The following is a 19,915-nucleotide window of genomic DNA, read 5'->3' on the forward strand; positions in this document are numbered from 1 at the left end:
GTGATTTACTTGCACTTTTTCTGTGGGCTGTCTTTCTTGTCCATGAAATATGATTCCATTAAAAAAGTTGACACAATGTTCCAGCTGTATCCAGCTTCTATACCAGCTGTTCTGTATTTTTATTTTGCTAGATTATGTTGTGTAGGTAAAGCAGCAGTGGTATTGTAACATTCAGAAATGCTCATAAGTTCATACACACGTAGTAAGATAGGATCTCGTCTATTTTGTCATGGCATTTTTCACATGTTTGCTTCTCAGAAGGACTTTGTTTTATTCTATCTTGGTTAAAAATAAAAACAAACCAAAACTTGCGACACACTTAGAATAAGTGATTTTGTGTATTGTTCATTTGGAAGTGTTTTTAGATGTATCTTCCATTGGATTGTGTGATGATAACATGTGAAGGACATAATTTGGTTGCATGTCTTTAAGTCATATAGTTTAAGGCAAACTGCACTTGGTCCCAGGAATGATGCTGCAGTTCTTGAGGTGGAAAAATCTTTTTCCAGCAAAATCGTTGTGTAAGAAGCAGTGAAAACTTTAACTAATGTTTACCATCAAGTTAATTATGCACAGATGCACAAGTGTCCCAGGCCAAGTGGAATTCTGACCTTTGCCATCAGAATTGATGAATGGCTTTTGTGGCAAATGAGGAGTGCCAGCAGAAGGGATTCAGGGCCTTGTGTGACTCCTTGGAGAAGGCTTGGTTTGGAAAAGAGGTCAGATGTGGACTTTGGGTTTCGTTTACCCACATCTATAATGGGGTCAAGAGTAGTTCCACATAGTTCAGTGTGTGGTTCATACTCTGTCCCATGAGGTGGGTCTTCTGTGGCCTAAGTCCAGTTTATTTAAGAACGTTTCATGTGCAGAGCAGTTCACAGCCTGAATTGTTTAATCTGCAACATCTGGAAATAACTTTACCGAAGTCCCCTGACAGTGAAGACTAAGCCATTACAGAAGGTAAGTCCTTGTAGCCACTGAGAGCTGGCTAAACTTGCCCCTTGAGGTGGTAGAAAACTGACAGTCCAGAAGGCATTTAGGCACAGGGGTAGAACAAATAAATTCTGTTTAAGGGCCTCTCACTCGGGCACAATCATATGATAAACCATTTAAACAGTTTCCAGTGTATGGTGCTGCGTGGCAGCCTTGGAGCCCAGACAAAGCCACCCTGAGCGCTCTGCAGTTGCTGAAGTAGGTGTGCTCTCCAGCTTCTTTGGAATTCCTGCTTCGGCTTTATAAATCCCTTGGTGATCCTTCTGAGAAAATGCCAGTGTCAGAGCAAATTATTATTACTACTGACATGATAATAAAAGGTGAAATCAGATGTTGCTTGGAAAATTGAATTCCTGCTATAAAATGATGCTGTCAGGGCTGTGCATTGCACAGTACCTGCATTTGCTCATTTAAAGTAGTATGTCATCTACTCTACAGCTGCTTTTCAGCTCCTCCCCTCTCCTCCCAGTAATTGGCAAATGATGGGATGTGGTTACATGGCCATTTACAGTACTTATTAGCATTTCATTTATAACATTATCATCCAAACCAGATTTAATTGCTGTCTGGGTGTAAACATTTCTATCTTGCAAATGGCAACTCCATTCACTTCTCTGCCACTGAGGAATACGGTATATTCTCAGAAGAGAAACACAAATTTGTCACGGATGGCTGCATCCACTGTACCTGAAGAAGAAAGAGCTTAAAAGACGCTGTGGCTCCTTGGGAGTATAGACAAGGATAACAGCATAAATTGCATTCAAATATTTGCAAATATGGTACAGTAATTTGGCATGGCTCCTTTGGTTTTTATCTCATAGGAGGGAAATGTTATAAATTTTCTGATTTAGTATCCTAAAGATCACAAAGTCTCGCTCTTAAAAGTGTTTGTGAGAGCATCCGCAGCCTTGCCACTGTACGATTGTTCCCAAAAGAGCATCTGTCTGTGCTTTGCCAACCTGTGTTTAAATATAAGTGTTGATAGCTTGGCATTCATTCTGTTGGAGAGTATTGCAGATGCTAAGCAGTGGTCTGGGAATTTTTCCTTGGTGTTTAGTCCCAAACTTCATTATATTTCTCCCCCTGTACTTACCTGGATGTATTTTTAGCTATCCAATTTAAATCCCCTTCAAGGGATGTATGAACCCCTTCAGGAGCTGCTGCTTTCCACAATATGGTGCTTTTTTAAATTCCCACTGCGTATCTCTTCAATAACAGTCTGCCCCTGCCCTCAAATATCATTGACCATTTTCTTCCGAGCCCTCTTTGGAAACCAGCTCTCTCAAACCACAGATGCTGCTGTGCTGTGCTTGTGGGTCTGGTCCAGTAGGCACTGCAGCCATCAGAAATTCTCCATTATTTTTTGACTTGGGACCATAATGAAGAATAGGGAATAAAATAGTGGTTCATAACTGACATCTCTGAAATGTGAGCCTGCATCACAGTGCAATGATGGAGAAGTTGAAGGCTAAAGGTCTTTCACAGCCATAATCAAGAGGTCCTGTGTCAAAATACTGTAGGCAGTACATTAAGAGGAAATTTGTGTATCTGAAATTGAAACAATAGAGACCAGTTTGTATCTGAAAAGGAACAGAAGTTGCTTTCTGAGAGGGTGTGAGAGCCCTGAATTCACAGAGTTCAGATATTCCTGCTAAATGATGAATAGTGGAGGAACTCTTTGAAGAAATGAGAACATATCCTTTGTAGATTCTCAAACCTATCAAGAGCTCACTTAGAGGAAGGTGGAGTTTGCAACACAGGCCCCTGATTTTTCTTTTCTCTTCTTCCCCCCCCCCCAAAATGCAAGTGGAATGCAGTGTATTAGGTGACATTTCATTCATATTTGTGCCATTTTTTACAACCAGGAGTATAGGAGTTATGCAATTAATTAAAAATCATTACTGGAATCTGGCAGACTGCACCCCAGAAAGCCATAAATCACAAACCATGTAGGCCTTAGTGAGCTAGGTAAAGAGGAAACAAAGAAAAACCCAGCACCTTATAAAACTTTTTAAGTGTGTCAATATTTTGGAAAGAATGTGTTTGAAAAGATCTGTTAAAAAATATTTTCAGCAAATTTGCGATGCAAGTAATGGCTCATTTGTTACATAGGATTGTAAAAATAGCAAAAGATCACTTTTCAGTGCTCAGTTTTTTATTTTGAATGGGAAATTTCACCTCCAAGTTGAAAGCCATTCCAAACGTGACTGAAATGGTCCATGTTTAAAAAACTTTCACAGCATTCATGCCTTGAGAGACTGTTTTGTGGTGTTTTGCTCTTTATTTTCCAGCAGAGCAAGTTAATGGTGAAAAGCTCTCACAGTAAAGTATAACAGAGCAGCTTCCTATTCAAAATCTTCCAGAACCCATGATGGCAGCCACGATTTTTGGGGTAGTTTTCAACAGAAGTTCCCCATATTCTTTGCGTACTTAATGAACTTCTTGCTTGTCTTCAGAAGGTTTGATTCCAGTGGGCATTCCTGGGTAAGCTGCAAAGTAATCCCAGACCATGCTGTTTTGTGCTTGGAGAAGATGAAGACACACTTTTTGGTTTCTAGGATATGTGGAGATGTTTCTTTCCTTCATTCTCTTGGCAAGAAGAGAGCACTTGCTCCCCAGGTGGAAAGGGTAATCACCTTCCTCTGTGCTTGAATCAGCAAGCAATTGGATCAGTTCTGTGGGCCTTTTCAACACATGCTTATAAAGGGAAAGGAAGGAAATCTTCCATGTGTTTCCATGAAAAATACACTGTGTCTTCTAACCCTAACCCTAATCCTCCCAAAGCTCTCACAATGGAGCAATCTCCACGTGACCATGGTAACATGTGAAGTAAACCACCTTTTTTCCCCCTTGGTTCCACTCCTCAAGGTGAAGAGGCAGGGACCTAACTGCACCTCCACACCTGGCATGCTTCTCTCCCTCAAATGGACACCTTTGCTTCTCCTTGGCTTCTCCTTAGCCCTCTGGAAGCTTCCTCTTGTTCTTCAAGCATTGGCCTCTTCTCCCTTTGGCTGCATTGGTCCCTCAAGGTAAGTTCCTGCTGGGAGATCAAGGACAGTTCTTCTAGGGTCTCTGACCCTTTTCTCCTGGCTGCTCCACATCTCCTAACAGGGACCCCCTTTAGTGTCAAGCCTGGTGCCTCTATACATGAGGAGTATAGCTGCCCAAGGCAAACATCTGATACACACTTCTAGACAAGGTCACGGGTAATGGAGCATGTGCAAGGCTAATGTGACCTCAGAGCACTTTAAAAGGCCGTATTCTTTCCTTCTATGCCAATGGCAGCACTATTACAGGCAATTTGGCAGGAAGTATATGGCAATTAATTGAGCAGCAATTTTAGCCATTGTAACGCTCTATTGTGAGGGTATTTATGGCAAAAGGAGTGATGTCTCTTGGGCTGCAGGTAAATGTGATTCCTGGTGCTGGAGTCAGTCTGACCAAGGAGAAGTCAATAATAACAGGGCGTTCTAGTAGAGAAATAGGCTTTGTAAGAATGAGTAACAGCATATACGTAATATTATATGTAATGCTATGCATATGTGTTGGTGTTTCTTGATTTTTTTTTTTTAATAAGAAGCAGTCCAGTTCAAGCCTTGACAGACAGAAGCTAAGTGGTGTTGATTTCAGCTGCTAATGTTGCTAAAGGCTGCTCGGGCTGGAAATGTCTGACACTTCCGCTTCTGTGCCTTGGTCACTGCATCTGAAAGTGGCTATTCATGTGGGTGGTATGAAGAGTAATACTTCTGGGAAGGACTAAGGAAGGGAGCATCCCCTTTTGCTGTGCTGGGCAGCCCTGAACCTCAGGGCTCCTTTGGTGTCATGGGATTTGTTCAGCTGTCAGTGCTTGTGCCTCTCCAGTCAGGTTGCAAACCTGGGAAGGGGGAAACAGACGCACCACAGCAAACGATGAGCGTTATGCATTATCCTCATTTTGTTGGGAGGGCTCAGCAGTTCAAGTGCTCTGAGGGAGTAATTGAAGTGCCAAGCACAAAGAGCTAACTTGTCATGGCACTCGTGAGAGGAATGAAAATATAAATGGGAGAAGGGAGTTCACTGTGTGAACTGTGTGGGAGAATGGCAGTGGCTGAAATTTCAGCCTGCTTGAGAAATTGCCTCTCTTCTATTACTGTCTCAGCTAGAGGTTTTGTGGGGGTGCAGCAGCTAACTTTCGAGCTTGATGAGGTTTACAGAAGCACAAAAGGGAGTTTCCTTGTTCCTGCCATGACATCTGTGGGGAGGGAGTGTGGGAGGTTTTGCTCCCATGGGACATAGGAAGTTTCCTGCTGCCTCCAGGGACCTCTTTACTTCTCAGAGGTCCCTCCCTCAGCATGCAAGGGTAGAGGCTGCTCCCAGTGTAGCCTCCTAAACTCTGGGATTCATGATTTTGAGGTCAAACCCACTTTTCTCCATACCTTTCTCTGGTGATGGGAGTTCACAGGGCACTATAGTGCCTGGCACTTCACTTAACTTTCCTGCTGGTGGAATACACAAAGTGGTAAGTTATTCATCTTTTGAATGTGATCTTAATCCTAAATCCTTGCTAATCCTTGTATCCATAGCACAAAACCATACAAACGACAAGATGTGTGGAGCTTCAGCTCATTAGGAAGAGGCAATTATGTAGCCAACTGCAGCACTGGGCAATGGCAAGTGAAACTCAGATGTTTAATTTGGTGTGGAAAAAAAATGAGGTTCAGAACTTGTATTGCCTAGTTCCCAAATTTATAAGCATGCCAGATATATCAGGGTACTGCTAGAATGAATGACTTCTGGTTTTAGCCAGAATATACAGTCTGTGTTAGTACAGCCCTCATATTTCCAGTCCTGGGTCGTTTTCAAGTGGAAAAAGGGAGACTTTTAAGATAAGTTGTAAAAATCATAGCAGGAAGGTGAGGAAATTGTATGATCTCTTCTGGCTTTCCTAAACCAGGCAGTGCCAGATGGATCCAGGCTATGGGTATAATCTAATTCGCATACTCCTGTTTCCTTCTACAGAATTTCTCCATATCACAAAATATTTCCGTAAGGCGAATGGCTGTACAGGATTAGGTGGGTAAGATTAAGCACAGTAGAAAGGCAAAGAAAAGCTTGCTACATTCAAAGATTTTTCATGATATCAGAAGGCTTTCCCTATCCCTTCACTTCGTATAACTGACGGATGTAGCCTATCTGGAAAATGGACATGCTTACGCTGCTATATAGAGTGGGTTTTGAGTGAGTCCTAAAACATTTTAACTTATTAATCAATTGACTATGTTGTCATTGCTACATAAAACTACTCAGCATAGAACATCTATTACTGGGGCTCCTATTGAAACATTGCCCTTGTTATGCAGCACTATTTAACTTTGTCTCTTTGAAATGAAATGCAAAATGTTTTTTATCTTGCAGGAAAAGACAGATTTGCTCTCAGACTTGTGAAACACAGGTAGATGAATCTGGAAAGATTCGTTCAGTTCTCACCAGTAAGGCTTCATTTCTCCTTCAGCTGCACTGGAAAGTAACACAGTCTGGTGCCATACAAAGAGTGAAATGCATGCGACCTTCCCCCAGGCACTTCCTATTTTCGTGGCTTGGACAAGCACCCTTGAGGACTACATGGGAAAAGGTCGAGGTTTGGATTTTTTTCCTTTTTCCCTTTTTCTTTTTCCCTTTCCTTTCTCCCCGCCCCAAAATGTAGGTTATTAGAAACTCCCAGCTCCTCCAGTTTAGGAGCAGGGGCTTTGGGAAGCCCAGTCCTCAGGAGAGATTCCTCCACTCCCCTTCCCGTCGCGGTGCCCGGTCCGGAGCCGGCGCCGCCGCTTCCCGGAGCGGTCCCGGCCGCCGTCGCTGGGTGCCAGTGCAGCCCGCGCCTGCCTCTCCCTTGCTGTCTGCGGCTTCTTCGTACTCGCATTTTCCCTCTGCTCCTTTTCCTCTCACTTTTCTTCTCCTCCCTTCCCTCCGTGTAAGTGCCAGGACAGTGCTGCCGGCCCAGCCGTGCTGCTCCTGCCCGCCTCTGCGGTGGAGGCTGCGGGCTGTCCCGGCCGGCAGTGCCTGAGCGGGTTAAAGCGGAGGCGAGGCAGCGCAAACAGTGCGAACAGTGAAGACGCTGAGCCAGAGCTTCCTCTACCGAACTTTTTGGCTGTCTCCGACTCGGGCTCTTCGCTGTGTCTTTGACCTGGAAATCGCGGGGAGGGAAGCAGGGCTGGCAGCAAGAAGGGAAGACGCTGCTCCTGCGGACATCAGCGGAGTGGATGCTCTCTTCCACATCGGGGTGTTTTTCCCAGCCTTGCAAAGCACGGTCAGTGCTGACAGGCTATGCTCTCCGGCTGGATGCAGGAGGGAAAGATGGTTGCTCTGCAATTCGCATGAGTTGGCCCTTCCTGCAGAGCTCCTGGGACTGGAAACGGCAAAGACCTTTAAGATAACCAAGTCCAACCGTTACCCCAGGATCGCCAAGACCACCACTAAACCATACCACTGAGGGCATATAAGACCCAAAGGTAAGAAAATCTTTCATAAGGCACATTAATCACAAAATCAAGAAGAAAATCTTAGACCATGACTATTTGTGGGTATGCAAGTACCCCATTTTAAGTTTACATATAATGAACACATTCTGTCTCTCCCCTAGTATGCTGAAGTTCAAAACCAGTTTAAGAACACACTACAAAATGTTCAGATGAAACTGATTATCAGTAGACAGACAGGTCAAAGCATCCAAAATGCCAAAGATAATAAGCTGATCTTGTTTTCTTACCTGGAGCAGTGCTGAAGTACTGTTTATGGCAATGGTCCCCGATAACACGGAAAGAACAGACAGCATGCCCAGCTTCAAGCTGTCATAAGGAGTGTGAAGAGCAGATTCACAGAGTGCCTAAAGAGTAGCAGGAGAAAAGATCCAGAGGGAAGGAAGTCCCATGAGTCATCTGTATTCAAAAGTTTGGTTGCACTTGGCTATGAAAAGTTTTGAGAGTCAAAATAGACTCTACTGAAATTAAAATCAGGAGTCAGGTCCTGAAGCATCTGTTTCAATAGCAGACCTAGGACATGGCTTGCAGAAAAAGGACAGCGGGTTTCAGATGCTAGGAAACACCAATTCTAAGTCATTTCTTACTTAAAAATCAGTTGCAAAAAAGTTATCAGTTCTCACTGATCAAATATTGGTAAAGATGATAAGACAGTTCTCCAGTCTTAGAGACATGCATGATTACAAAGTTTGTTTACCTCCAAAATTGTTCTTCTGAAAAGAATCCTGCAACTAATTGCAAATTTCCCTAACAAATTATAGCCTAAAAGAATGCATCAACCTGAATGTTTTCTCTGCTCCACGTATGTGGTGTCTTGTTGGCCAGCAACTTTAAATCTTGGATTGCAAGTCTCTTCACAGCCTTCCTGGGGTCATTCTTCAAGTACTGCAACAAAAGCTGGATCTGCAACAAAGTAAATTCACTGTTTGAGAGAGATGCTACTAGAGGGAAGGTCTTTTTAAAGGTACGTGTGATGGAATTTTGAGCATACACAGCCAAAACTAACTCACCATATCTGCCCGATGGCTCACCACATGGAAAAGCCACTGCTTAGGCTGCAATGCCACAGCAAGCTAAGACAGTCTGACAGCTGATTTCTACCATGCTGCTCTGCTTGTTCAAACATCCTTCTCTATCTTCTCTCACCCTGCACACCTGAGAAGCCTCGAAAGCTGTTTTGACACTCTCAGAGCTACCATAAAGTATCTCCAAGAAGTTCAGTAAAACCCTTATACTGTTGTGATTATACTACTAGCAACTACTGAAGCTTATCTGGGTGGCTGCATGATCTGCAGTTAACAGACATCAACACAGACACCTTCTATGTGGTTGCCAAACCCTAACCCAAACACCCCAAACCCCTACCCACCCCCTCTGAAGCCTTGATCTCTTATTAAATGACACTTAACTGCATGTCCCTTGTGGTGTTCTTTTCCTGAAACTTCACAGAGATGGAAAGATGGAATAGCCAGCACATGAAAAAGCACGAAGATGCTGGCCATGCTTTTGCTTTCCATCCCCACAGTGGCTTATCACTTTTAAGCAGCAGTGGCTGTTCTGTTACAGAAATACAGCCTTAATCACCAATCTTACCTCATAGAGGTAATAAATCGCCACTCTTTACTCATTAAGAAAACCCCGAACGCCTAGGGAGTGTTCTAATGTTGTTTCAGTTGGCTTAGATTCCATACTATTGAAAGCATCCTCTGAAATATAGAAATCAGCCACACCAAAAAAGAAGTTTCAGACAGATCAATGTTACTAGTTTAACAGTAACAGACATCAGCCTTTCATAGCTGTGCAAGATGGAAAGAAAGCAATGACTTTCGCGACTACAAGGACTAGCTAGTCTCAAAGGTCACTGTGCTCAGACTCGCTACGTAAATCGTGGCCACAAAGCACATTACCAGAACATAAAAGTATTGTATTTTTCTATCACAATCTTGTTTGTAGTCCTAAATTACAGCAACAGATTCAACCTCCTCAGAGTTCTTCAAGAAATATTTTCAAACACATTCCCTGCTATTAAAATATGCCTTCACTTGCATGTAAGGAAGGCAAAACACACGCACCCAGGACCTGAGAGGATGCACAGTAGTGAGAGGTGAGGCCTGGGTTCTACAGGTAAAGCTGACATATTTTCAGAGCAGGCCAGGGTTGATGTTAAGGTCCTGCTTGATTTCAACCTCAATTGTTTTAAAGAAAGACCTGTAAAGAAGGGTTCCTGTGTTTGACTGGGTTATCTGGAAATACGACCAGAGAGGGCAAAAAACATGATAGCAGCAGCAGTTTTCAGGGTGTTCTTTCTCTATAGCACATAGAAGCAACCATCCCAGCATATCTGTGCATTTATTTTTCAGCATCAGCTAGAATCTGAGGTCTTTTAAATGTGCTTTAAGTTGAAAGACATAATTAGGAAGAATTACCTGCTTAGGAATGTCAACCAAAGAAGAAGCAGCAAGCAGAGTAAAGGTGTGCAGAGTAACAATGACCATCTTGGTGGAGGGATATGATGTTACCAGCTGCTGGAGCAGCTGCCGGGAGCTGGAGGCTAGGCTAGCATCATGATGCATGTGCTGTAGAATAGGGATCAACTTCAGTAAGTCCACAGGTGTGGCCAAACCTGCAACAGGGAAGAGAAACAGGTAGTGTTAGTCCTTTGTACTGGCTTTCAGCAGTACTGAGGCACAGGTATGTCTGCATTGCTACCACTGCTGACTGCAGTACCAAGCACTTCCACAGCTCTTGGAGAAGATTGCTTCATTGTAGGTAAGACACACATCTGGTGTCCTCAACGTAAAGAGGACATGGAGCTGTTGGAGCAAGTGCAGAGGAGGCCACGGGGATGAGCACAGCCTGCAGCACTTCCCATAAATGACAGGCTGAGAACACTGGGGCTCTTCAGCCTCGGGAGGAAAAGCCACATGGAGACCTCAGAGCAGCTTCCAGTGTCTGAAGGGAGCTACAAGGATTTCTCAGGGACTGCAGCAACAGGTCAAGGGGTGATGGGTTTAAACATAAACAGGTGAAGTTCAGGTTAGATCTAAGGCAGAAGCTGTTCCCTGGGAGGGTGCTGAGGCGCTGGCACAGGGTGCCCAGAGAAGCCGTGGCTGCCCCATCCCTGGCAGTGCTCAAGGCCAGTTTGGACATAGGGGCTTGGAGCAGCTGCTCCAGGGAAAGGGGTCCCTGCCCGTGGCCCGGGTTGGAGCCGGAGGAGCTTTAAGGTCCTTTCCAACCCACACCATTCAATGATTCTGTGATTAACTCACCTGAAGCAACCTGTTATAGGCTATGCAAGTTTATTCATCATGCTATAGATGAGCTTTCACTCTTTACCAAACAGGTGTTTTGAGAACTTAAGATTTAAAGAGGAGGTACAAGCCAGGCACTAGATTAATGGTTAGCTAATTTAACTTAAAACCAGGAAATATTTGAGAATGAGGGCTACAGCATTTAATATTTATATAAGGATAATAAGGAACTCTCACAGAAATTAGGTTTTCCCTTTTATCACTCAATGTAACACATGTACCTTGTATCATCTCGCTGATTTTATTACATATGCCAGCAGCAAAAATCCCTGTAGAGAAAAGACAAAGCATCAGGTGAGATAAATACAAGAGGGAAATCACTGAAAAATAAAACCATTTTTGAACTACCAAACACTGTGCTTTAGCAATAAAAGCTTTCACAAGAGAGAGCTTGCCAAGATCCCATTCTTCAGAAACCCTGCACATGATCAAATGCGGGCTTCCAAGAACATGTCAAAGTGACAAGCAGCGCTACGTTTCGTTCCAGAACAGGATTTATGTAAAATACTCCTTGATTAAAGCTGCTGCTGCTCCGTTTTGCACTCCCATATTTATGAGCTTTCCACTACCATTTTAGAAAAAAAGAAGTATCTGTTAAATCTGTGCTCAGATTTCTTCATAATGTTCCATACAAGCAAACATTTTGATAAAAATTACATGGTTGGCACTACCAAAGGTTTGTGAATGCCAGTGCTAACGGGGTTTCCATTCTCTGTGATACGAAAAACTGGAAACAAAAATAACATCTTACTTTGATTGTGCAGAAAAATTGGCAGCAGCAAATATTGCAGCTTCAACTTCCACATTATCATGGGAATCCAAACTTTGACGAATACTGTGATGTGCATTCTTCCTTTCTGGAATGACAGACGCCATGCTGCCCAACATCCTACAGGAAGAGATGACAGCAAAATCAGGAAGAACAGTGATCATGAAGAAATGCCAGATAAAAAACAAACAGAAACAGAGAAAGGCTGGTTAAAAGCCTATTTTGATAGAAAAATATGTTTCTTTCTGTAATAGATGTGGATGAGCACGAACAGAATCATAGAACCAACCAGGTAAGATCATCAAGTCCAGGTTCATTAATGTCATTACATACCGAAGGGTAATGGCCCGAGCAACTGGATCATTGCTGTGAATGACGGAGAAGACTCTTTTGACGAACTCATCCACATTTAGGATCTTCTCTTAAGTGCTTCTCACTCTGCTGAGTAACTTTCAGCACACAGAGCCTCAGGAAGTTGTTTCTGTTAGGAGGCACACACATTTCCACACACATTCCTTTATCAGGTTGTTCTATATTAAATATTCAAGCACTTTCAAGATGAAAGTATCATAAAAAACCAAAACAACCTCCCAAGAGTAAATTAAAGCAAGAAAAGATCTATACTTTAGAGGCATATTTGACTAAGAGAACAACAAAGAGACTATAGCCACACTACGGTGTTTGTCTTCTAGTATGGTAGGGTCAGATTCAGGCCCAGTTTCAGGGAAATTCACTCAGTGACACCAATGAGGAGAGCATAAGCAAATAATAAAATCATAGAATGGGCTAGGCTGGAAGGGACCTTAAGCTCATCCAGCTCCAACCCCTGCCATGGGCAGGAATCCCTTCCACTGGAGCAGGTTGCTCCAAGCCCCCGTGTCCATCCTGGCCTTGAGCACTGCCAGGGATGGGGCAGTGCTTCTCTGGGCACCCTGGCAGATGCTTCTCTGGGCACCCTGTGCCAGCGCCTCAGCACCCTCACAGGGAACAGCTTCTGCCTTAGATCTAACCTAAACTTGCCCTGTTTCAGTCTGAACCCAACACCCCTTGTCCTGTGGCTGCAGTCCCTGATGCAGACCCCTCTCCTTGTAGCCCCTTTCTGATACCAGATACCTGTTTTGGGCACACTTAGGGAAAAAAATCTAATAAAAAACCATGTCCAGAAAAGCCTAAGCACAGCTTGTGCTCAGTGTAGCAGTATAATCACAAACGTACAAAAAACCTCACATGTGCCCAAGCTGCTGTGCAGCACCACTCCAAGACACACTACACTACTATGGATAACTGACTGAGGCTACTTACCCGACTCAGAACACATCAGCCAACTTTAGGAAAGCTGAATTAATGAGAATGGGGAACGGGTATTTCTGGAAGAGCCTGGGAAAACGAACGACGGCTTCGCACTGCTCTCCGAGCTTCCCATACCTGAGACCTAAACGAGACACCAACAACCACTGCGGACACCGACACTGCTTCCCGGCCATGCCCTCTCCACCCCCCGCTGGCGGTACAAAAGCGAGCTCCCGTCAGCTGAGGACCGCGGGCCGAGACAACACCGCCCCTCAGGCGGTGGAAGCCGAGGACCATAACGGCAACATTACAAGGCAGACACTGCCATGGCCGCTCGGCCTCACCTTTGTCGACTTCCATGAGAGCAGAGTTCGCGTCCAGCTCCTACTCCCCATAGCCCGCATCGGACAGGAACGACTTGGCGCTGGCAGCCATACCGACCGCTTCAGCTCGGACGGGACACCTGCGCATGCTCCGCTCAACCACACCGCCTCAGCGAACGCGCAATACGCACGCGCAGCCGCCGTACGCAGCCGCCGTACGGAGCCGCCACTACGCACGCGCAGTAGGCAGTACGGAGCCGCCGTACGCAAACGCCGTACGCAGCCGCTGTACGCAAACGCCGTACGGAGCTGCGGTACGCAAACGCCGTACGCAGGCGCCGTAGGGAGCCGCCATTACGCACGCGCAGTAGGCAGTACGGAGCCGCCGTACGCAAACGCCGTAAGGAGCCGCTGTACGCAAACGCCGTACGGAGCCGCGGTACGCAAACGCCGTACGCAGGCGTTGTACTGAGCCGCCGTACGGAGCCGCCATACGCACGCGCAGTAGGCAGTACGGAACCGCCGTATGCAAACGCCGTACGGAGCCGCTGTACGCAAACGCCGTACGGAGCCGCTGTACGCAAACGCCGTACGGAGCTGCGGTACGCAAACGCCGTACGCAGGCGCCGTACGGAGCCGCTGTACGCAAACGCCGTACGGAGCCGCAGTACGCAAACGCCGTACGGAGCCGCGGTACGCAAACGCCGTACGCAGGCGCCGTACTGAGCCGCCGTACGGAGCCGCCATTACGCACGCGCAGTAGGCAGTCCGGAGCCGCCGTACGCAAACGCCGTACGGAGCCGCTGTACGCAAACGCCGTACGGAGCCGCGGTACGCAAACGCCGTACGCAGGCGCCGTACGGAGCCGCCATTACGCACGCGCAGTAGTCAGTACGGAGCCGCCGTACGCAAACGCCGTAAGGAGCCGCTGTACGCAAACGCCGTACGGTGCCGCCGTACGCAAACGCCGTACGAAGCCGCTGTACGCAAACGCCGTACGGAGCTGCGGTACGCAAACGCCGTACGCAGGCGCCGTACGGAGCCGCCATTACGCACGCGCAGTAGGCAGTACGGAGCCGCCGTACGCAAACGCCGTAAGGAGCCGCCGTACGCAAACGCAGTACGGAGCCGCTGTACGCAAACGCCGTACGTAGCCGCGGTACGCAAACGCCGTACGCAGGCGCCGTACGGAGCCGCTGTACGCAAACGCCGTACGGAGCCGCAGTACGCAAACGCCGTACGGAGCCGCGGTACGCAAACGCCGTACGCAGGCGCCGTACTGAGCCGCCGTACGGAGCCGCCATTACGCACGCGCAGTAGGCAGTCCGGAGCCGCCGTACGCAAACGCCGTACGGAGCCGCTGTACGCAAACGCCGTACGGAGCCGCGGTACGCAAACGCCGTACGCAGGCGCCGTACGGAGCCGCCATTACGCACGCGCAGTAGTCAGTACGGAGCCGCCGTACGCAAACGCCGTAAGGAGCCGCTGTACGCAAACGCCGTACGGTGCCGCCGTACGCAAACGCCGTACGAAGCCGCTGTACGCAAACGCCGTACGGAGCCGCGGTACGCAAACGCCGTACGCAGGCGCCGTACGGAGCCGCCATTACGCACGCGCAGTAGGCAGTACGGAGCCGCCGTACGCAAACGCCGTAAGGAGCCGCCGTACGCAAACGCAGTACGGAGCCGCTGTACGCAAACGCCGTACGTAGCCGCGGTACGCAAACGCCGTACGCAGGCGCCGTACGGAGCCGCCATTACGCACGCGCAGTAGGCAGTACGGAGCCGCCGTACGCAAACGCCGTACGGAGCCGCTGTACGCAAACGCCGTACGGAGCCGCGGTACGCAAACGCCGTACGCAGGCGCCTTACGGAGCCGCCATTACGCACGCGCAGTAGGCAGTACGGAGCCGCCGTACGCAAACGCCGTACGGAGCCGCTGTACGCAAACGCCGTACGGTGCCGCTGTACGCAAACGCCGTACGGAGCCGCGGTACGCAAACGCCGTACGCAGGCGCCGTACGGAGCCGCCATTACGCACGCACAGTAGGCAGTACGGAGCCGCTATACGCAAACGCCGTACGGAGCCGCTGTACGCAAACGCCGTACGGAGCCGCCGTACGCAAACGCTGTACGGAGCCGCTGTACGCAAACGCCGTACGGAGCCGCTGTACGCAAACGCCGTACGGAGCCGCGGTACGCAGGCGCCGTACTGAGCCGCCGTACGGAGCCGCCATTACGCACGCGCAGTATGCAGTACGGAGCCGCCGTACGCAAACGCCGTAAGGAGCCGCTGTACGCAATCGCCGTACGGAGCCGCGGTACGCAAACGCCGTACGCAGGCGCCGTACTGAGCCGCTGTACGGAGCGGCCATTACGCACGCGCAGTAGGCAGTACGGAGCCGCCGTACGCAAACGCCGTACTGAGCCGCTGTACGCAAACACCGCACGGAGCCGCGGTACGCAGGCGCCGTACGCAGGCGCCTTACTGAGCCGCCACTACGCACGCGCAGTAGGCAGTACGGAGCCGCCGTACGCAAACGCCGTAAGGAGCCGCCGTACGCAAACGCCGTACGGAGCCGCCGTACGCAAACGCCGTACGGAGCCGCCATTACTAGTTGTTGTAATGAGCAGGTCTTGAGGTTTTTGATTGGATGTAACATTTCAGTTGGAGGAATGCTATGCATCAAATAAATATTTACTGCAGAAACCTTTAAGTATGCATTACCTTGGGATGCTTAATCTTAAGTGCTTATTAATGGTAAGAGTTACCAATACAAATACAGGGATGTTCAGTGTGCTACCGTTGTACATCATCTGTAGCTCCACGTGAAAATATCAAAGTTTATGTGAGACTGTATATTAATATGAACTGGAATTATGTGCTCATCTAATCTTGAAGCTGAAATACAAGTTTAAGAATCTTGTCAAAAAGCAGATGCAATATGCTGTCAGCAAACCTATAACTCCACATCAGCAACTTACCTACAGGGACACAAAACCATTAGGTTTTAAGTGAAGATTCCCCTAAACTACAGCACAGGAGAGAAAGAAACCCTGGACTTCAAACTGGTTTTACTGGGGGATAGGTGGAAGCATGCTTTCACTGTGCCAAATGAAAGTTACGATTAAGAGAAATTCCTATCTGTTTGCAGAGACAGGATTTAAGTACTCACTGCAGCTGTTCTAAAAGACACTGAAGTTTCTTAGTTTTATTAAGCTAGCATCTCCAGAAAGCCCCCTGTTCCATCCTAGAACTAAAACAAGTTTATATAAATGTTGTTTATATATAGAATTTATGTCTAATTGTTCATATTTCATTTCATATTACTGAAATGTAATTTTGAGGTACAAAAGAAAACTAATGTATTAAGCCAGGGGTTTTCTGTAGCTCCACGTAAGGTATGGTTATGCAAAGACAAAGAAGGCATTTATTTACTGATTTCCTTTCACTGACAAGAAAAATTGTTGTATGCAGTTGGTGTCCCTGTATGGGGTCTTCGCATTGTTTCTTGCTCTTGGTCTTGCAGTTACTCCTAAATAAGACATTGTATTTTAATGATAATGAAGTATTTGAAATTGACTGCATTTAATTGACTTAAAAATTGCCATTTGAATATACTGAGGAGTAAGAGTTTCCTTTCATATCCTAATTCAATTTGTAGAAGCAAATTATTTTCATTCTTGAGAGCTATTACTGTGTTTTATGCTATTAGTTCCTTGTCTGAACAGCATATGCTTCTTGGCTTCTACGATCGGAAATTAAAAACACATACAATCTTAATGTCCATTACAGTCTCTGACCATGTAATATCTTATACCTGAAACCTATTTTAATAGGTGTTTACACCAGCAACTATCTTAAGCTAACTTAAATTCAGAAGCTACTACATCTTACGGTGGTACTAAATTACAGGTTTATCCAAACAGCAGCAGAATAAACTTTTTCCTTGGCCAGTTAAGTTTTATTGTGATGATAGTAGTATTGCAGTTATAGCTTTTGCTGAGTGATGACATAAAACAAATTGGCTGCTTGTGCATAAGATTAGAAACATCACAATAATCCCAGTTTGCTTTTTACAAGCTTTGCTTTTTGTGGATAGAAGCAAAACTGTGGAACAGTTTGCAGAACTTATCAGTTGCATTGCCCTGCTCTTTGATTGCATGAACTTCAGAAGTACCTGCTTTGCTCTTCAGCATAAAAGTTGTTCTTAAGCAGAACTGAGTGCAGAATTCTCATTTTCTGTATGGCTTGGTTATTGGAAACCCTTTATTCTTGGAGTTACGGGAATTGCATTTTGTGTTACATTTAGCAACTTGGGTTTGAACTCTTTTGGTTTACCCATTAGGACAGGACATTAGACCGGACTAGTGAACTAGGACAAGCATAAGGTGCATGGCTTGTATACTATGTGGTTTACAGGTGTGGAATTATGTATGCATTATATTGCACTTCGATAAAAACGAAAGGTCTTGATTATTTTTGTTAGGACTGCTATATTAAAAAGAGAAAAATAATATTAGGGTTGTATATGTCAACATTTCCTGGGACTTATGGCTTTTACAAGTTAGAGTTCTCCATTTGAGAACCAGGAGTAGGTTGTAAAAGTGCTTTCTCTTACTATAAGACACTACAAAGCTGCTATATACCAACTAATGCTCTGCTGGGTGGAAGGATGGCTTTCTCCCCCCTCGCAGACACGTCCATAAACGCAGATAACAGCAGTACTTCAGAGCATCCATAAAATAACAGAACTTCTCAGTTAAAACTTAGGATTTTCACAGCTTTTCACTGGGCTGTGTGAAATACCAGCTCATTAATTGCAAATGCAATAGTGCAATACTTATAATTGCAATTGCTGTCATGTATTCACACTTGAAACACTAAACTCTGTTTGCTTCTACTGTTTTCATCCTGCCACTTATGTCATTTCTCTTACATCTAGTTCTCTTTTTCTGATGTCTTTAAATATTTCCAACCTATGTATTGAGATTTATTAATCTCAAATAAAGAAGACACTTTCTTCTGTGCATTGGGATATTAATTGGTAGGCTGAAGAAGAAAAGCTGGGCTCCAAACAATGTTTAAGAAAGGACTCTACCATTCAGAATGTGAAACTCAAACTACTACTTGATTGTGAAGGAAATGTGATGCCTTGGGAGCAGCAATACAACATGGACAGTGGATACAGGGCACACTGCCCACTTATTTAAACTTTGACGTGGAGGCTTCAAAGAGATCCTACTGCATAGCTTCAGGTGCCTATAGATGCTCAATACCTCAAAAACAGTTCTTAGCATGTGATTTCAAACCAAGCTTTCAGTCTGGGAAAAGACTATGAGCAGGATGGCATAAAACAACCCTCCCATGTGCACTGCATTGGAACCAGCCAGTGACATAATCCCTCACTTATCCGCCTGCTCTAACTGGAAGGCCCTCATATACCATTCTTTCTACAAATCTGTACTGCTCAATGTTTGACTTTCATGAAACCTTGTTTGATTTCAACTAGTCTGAGCACCAGGAGCCATTTAAAACTAATGGCATAGACCAGGATTCAGAGCTTGTTGCTGCTTTTTATAATAATAAGTGTTTTTGGAGGCATTTCTTTACATATAAGACATATATTTAGAGTGGTACTGGGACATGATTGATGGTTGTGGTGCAGAAATTCAGCTGGGTTTTGCAGCTGAATTCTGTTTTCTTTGAAACAGCATCATAGAATCACACACCAGAGATGTTTTAAAATCCATTTCTGATTTCTTTTAAACTGATTGGCCTCCTGACTGTCCTGTAGAACAGCTGAACAGTTTGTAATCCTGAATAGTAAGTCAAAGGCGACTTAAATACCTCAGTGGTCTGAGTTGGAAGGCACCTCAAAACTCATCCATCTCCAACCCCTGCCACGGGCAGGGACCCCTTCCACTGGAGCAGCTGCTCCAAGCCCCTGTGTCCAACCTGGCCTAGAGCACTGCCAGGGATGGGGCAGCCACAGCTTCTCTGGGCACCCTGTGCCAGCGCTTCAGCACCCTCCCAGGGAACAGCTTCTGCCTAAGAGCTCAGCTCAGTCTCCCCTGTTCTGGCAGGTTCAAGCCATTCCCCTTGGCCTGTCCCTACAGGCCCTTGTCCCAAGCCCCTCTCCAGGTTTCCGGCAGCCCCTTTAGGCACTAAAGAGATGCAGTGGTTGTAAAAGCTGATGGCTTAATATGCCCAAAATTCATCTTTACTTGTGCGTAGTTCCTGCATTGGTAAATCAAGCTCCTGCAAAGCCTCCAAGGTGTGAGGACAAGCTGTGTCTGTGTTCCTTTGGCCAGGGGCGAGCCTGTTCTTTCTTATTGTCCCAAAGGCACCCTTTGCCAAGCACAGAGCAATTCCACTGGGCAGATCCAAGAGCTTTACTTTGGGTTTCAGGCCCAACAGATAGATGATAGATAGATGATAGATACATAGATAGATCATATATAGATAGATATGGAGACAGATAGGTAGGTAGACAGATGATAAAAAGATGATAGGTAGATAGATAGGTAGACAGATGATAGATAGATGATAGATAGGTAGATGATAGATATGGAGACAGATAGGTAGGCAGACAAATAGGTAGACAGATAGATGATAGATGGGTAGACAGACGGATGATAGATAGGTAGATAGATGATAGAGAGATGATAGATATGGAGACAGATAGGTTGACAGATAGATGATAGGTAGACAAAC

At 45.9% G+C, this 19,915-nt stretch overlaps 1 protein-coding gene and 2 long non-coding RNA genes across 4 annotated transcripts; 1 reads left to right on the forward strand and 2 right to left on the reverse strand.

The window, feature by feature from the left end:
• Positions 1–5,642: 5,642 nt before the first annotated feature.
• LOC117438390 (integrator complex subunit 7-like) lies at positions 5,643–11,069 on the reverse strand. 2 transcript variants are annotated; one of them, XM_034073931.1, is made up of 5 exons: positions 11,038–11,069; positions 9,932–10,128; positions 8,286–8,408; positions 7,736–7,852; positions 5,643–7,375 (listed from the first exon to the last, which is right to left on the reverse strand). In XM_034073931.1, the coding sequence occupies exons 1-5, from the start codon at positions 11,045–11,047 to the stop codon at positions 7,292–7,294; spliced, it is 531 nt and encodes a 176-aa protein (XP_033929822.1). In that variant the 5' UTR covers positions 11,048–11,069; the 3' UTR covers positions 5,643–7,291. The 2 variants fall into 2 exon arrangements, with proteins under 2 accessions (XP_033929822.1, XP_033929821.1); XM_034073930.1 differs by having other exon boundaries at positions 5,643–7,392.
• On the forward strand, positions 7,166–8,918 carry LOC117438391 (uncharacterized). The gene is made up of 2 exons (XR_004550743.1): positions 7,166–7,478; positions 8,267–8,918. It is a non-coding gene; the product is annotated as an uncharacterized lncRNA (long non-coding RNA).
• A 342-nt stretch (positions 11,070–11,411) lies between the features above and the next one.
• LOC117438392 (uncharacterized) lies at positions 11,412–13,383 on the reverse strand. Its single transcript, XR_004550744.1, has 4 exons — positions 13,220–13,383; positions 12,888–13,017; positions 11,919–12,066; positions 11,412–11,705 (listed from the first exon to the last, which is right to left on the reverse strand). It is a non-coding gene; the product is annotated as an uncharacterized lncRNA (long non-coding RNA).
• Positions 13,384–19,915: the final 6,532 nt, after the last annotated feature.

Source organism: Melopsittacus undulatus, unplaced genomic scaffold (genome assembly GCF_012275295.1).
Source record: "Melopsittacus undulatus isolate bMelUnd1 unplaced genomic scaffold, bMelUnd1.mat.Z mat_scaffold_215_arrow_ctg1, whole genome shotgun sequence".
In the NCBI taxonomy this organism is placed as follows: domain Eukaryota; kingdom Metazoa; phylum Chordata; class Aves; order Psittaciformes; family Psittaculidae; genus Melopsittacus; species Melopsittacus undulatus.

Bases quoted from the DNA above. Each gene is read 5' to 3' on its own strand.
- LOC117438390 (XM_034073930.1), bottom strand. The intron at 8,409-9,931 runs GTAATTCTTCCT...ACTTTGTTGCAG, and splicing joins TGGTTGACATTCCTAAGCAG to ATCCAGCTTTTGTTGCAGTA. The intron at 7,393-7,735 runs GTAAGAAAACAA...GTTATCTTAAAG, and splicing joins GTACTTCAGCACTGCTCCAG to GTCTTTGCCGTTTCCAGTCC.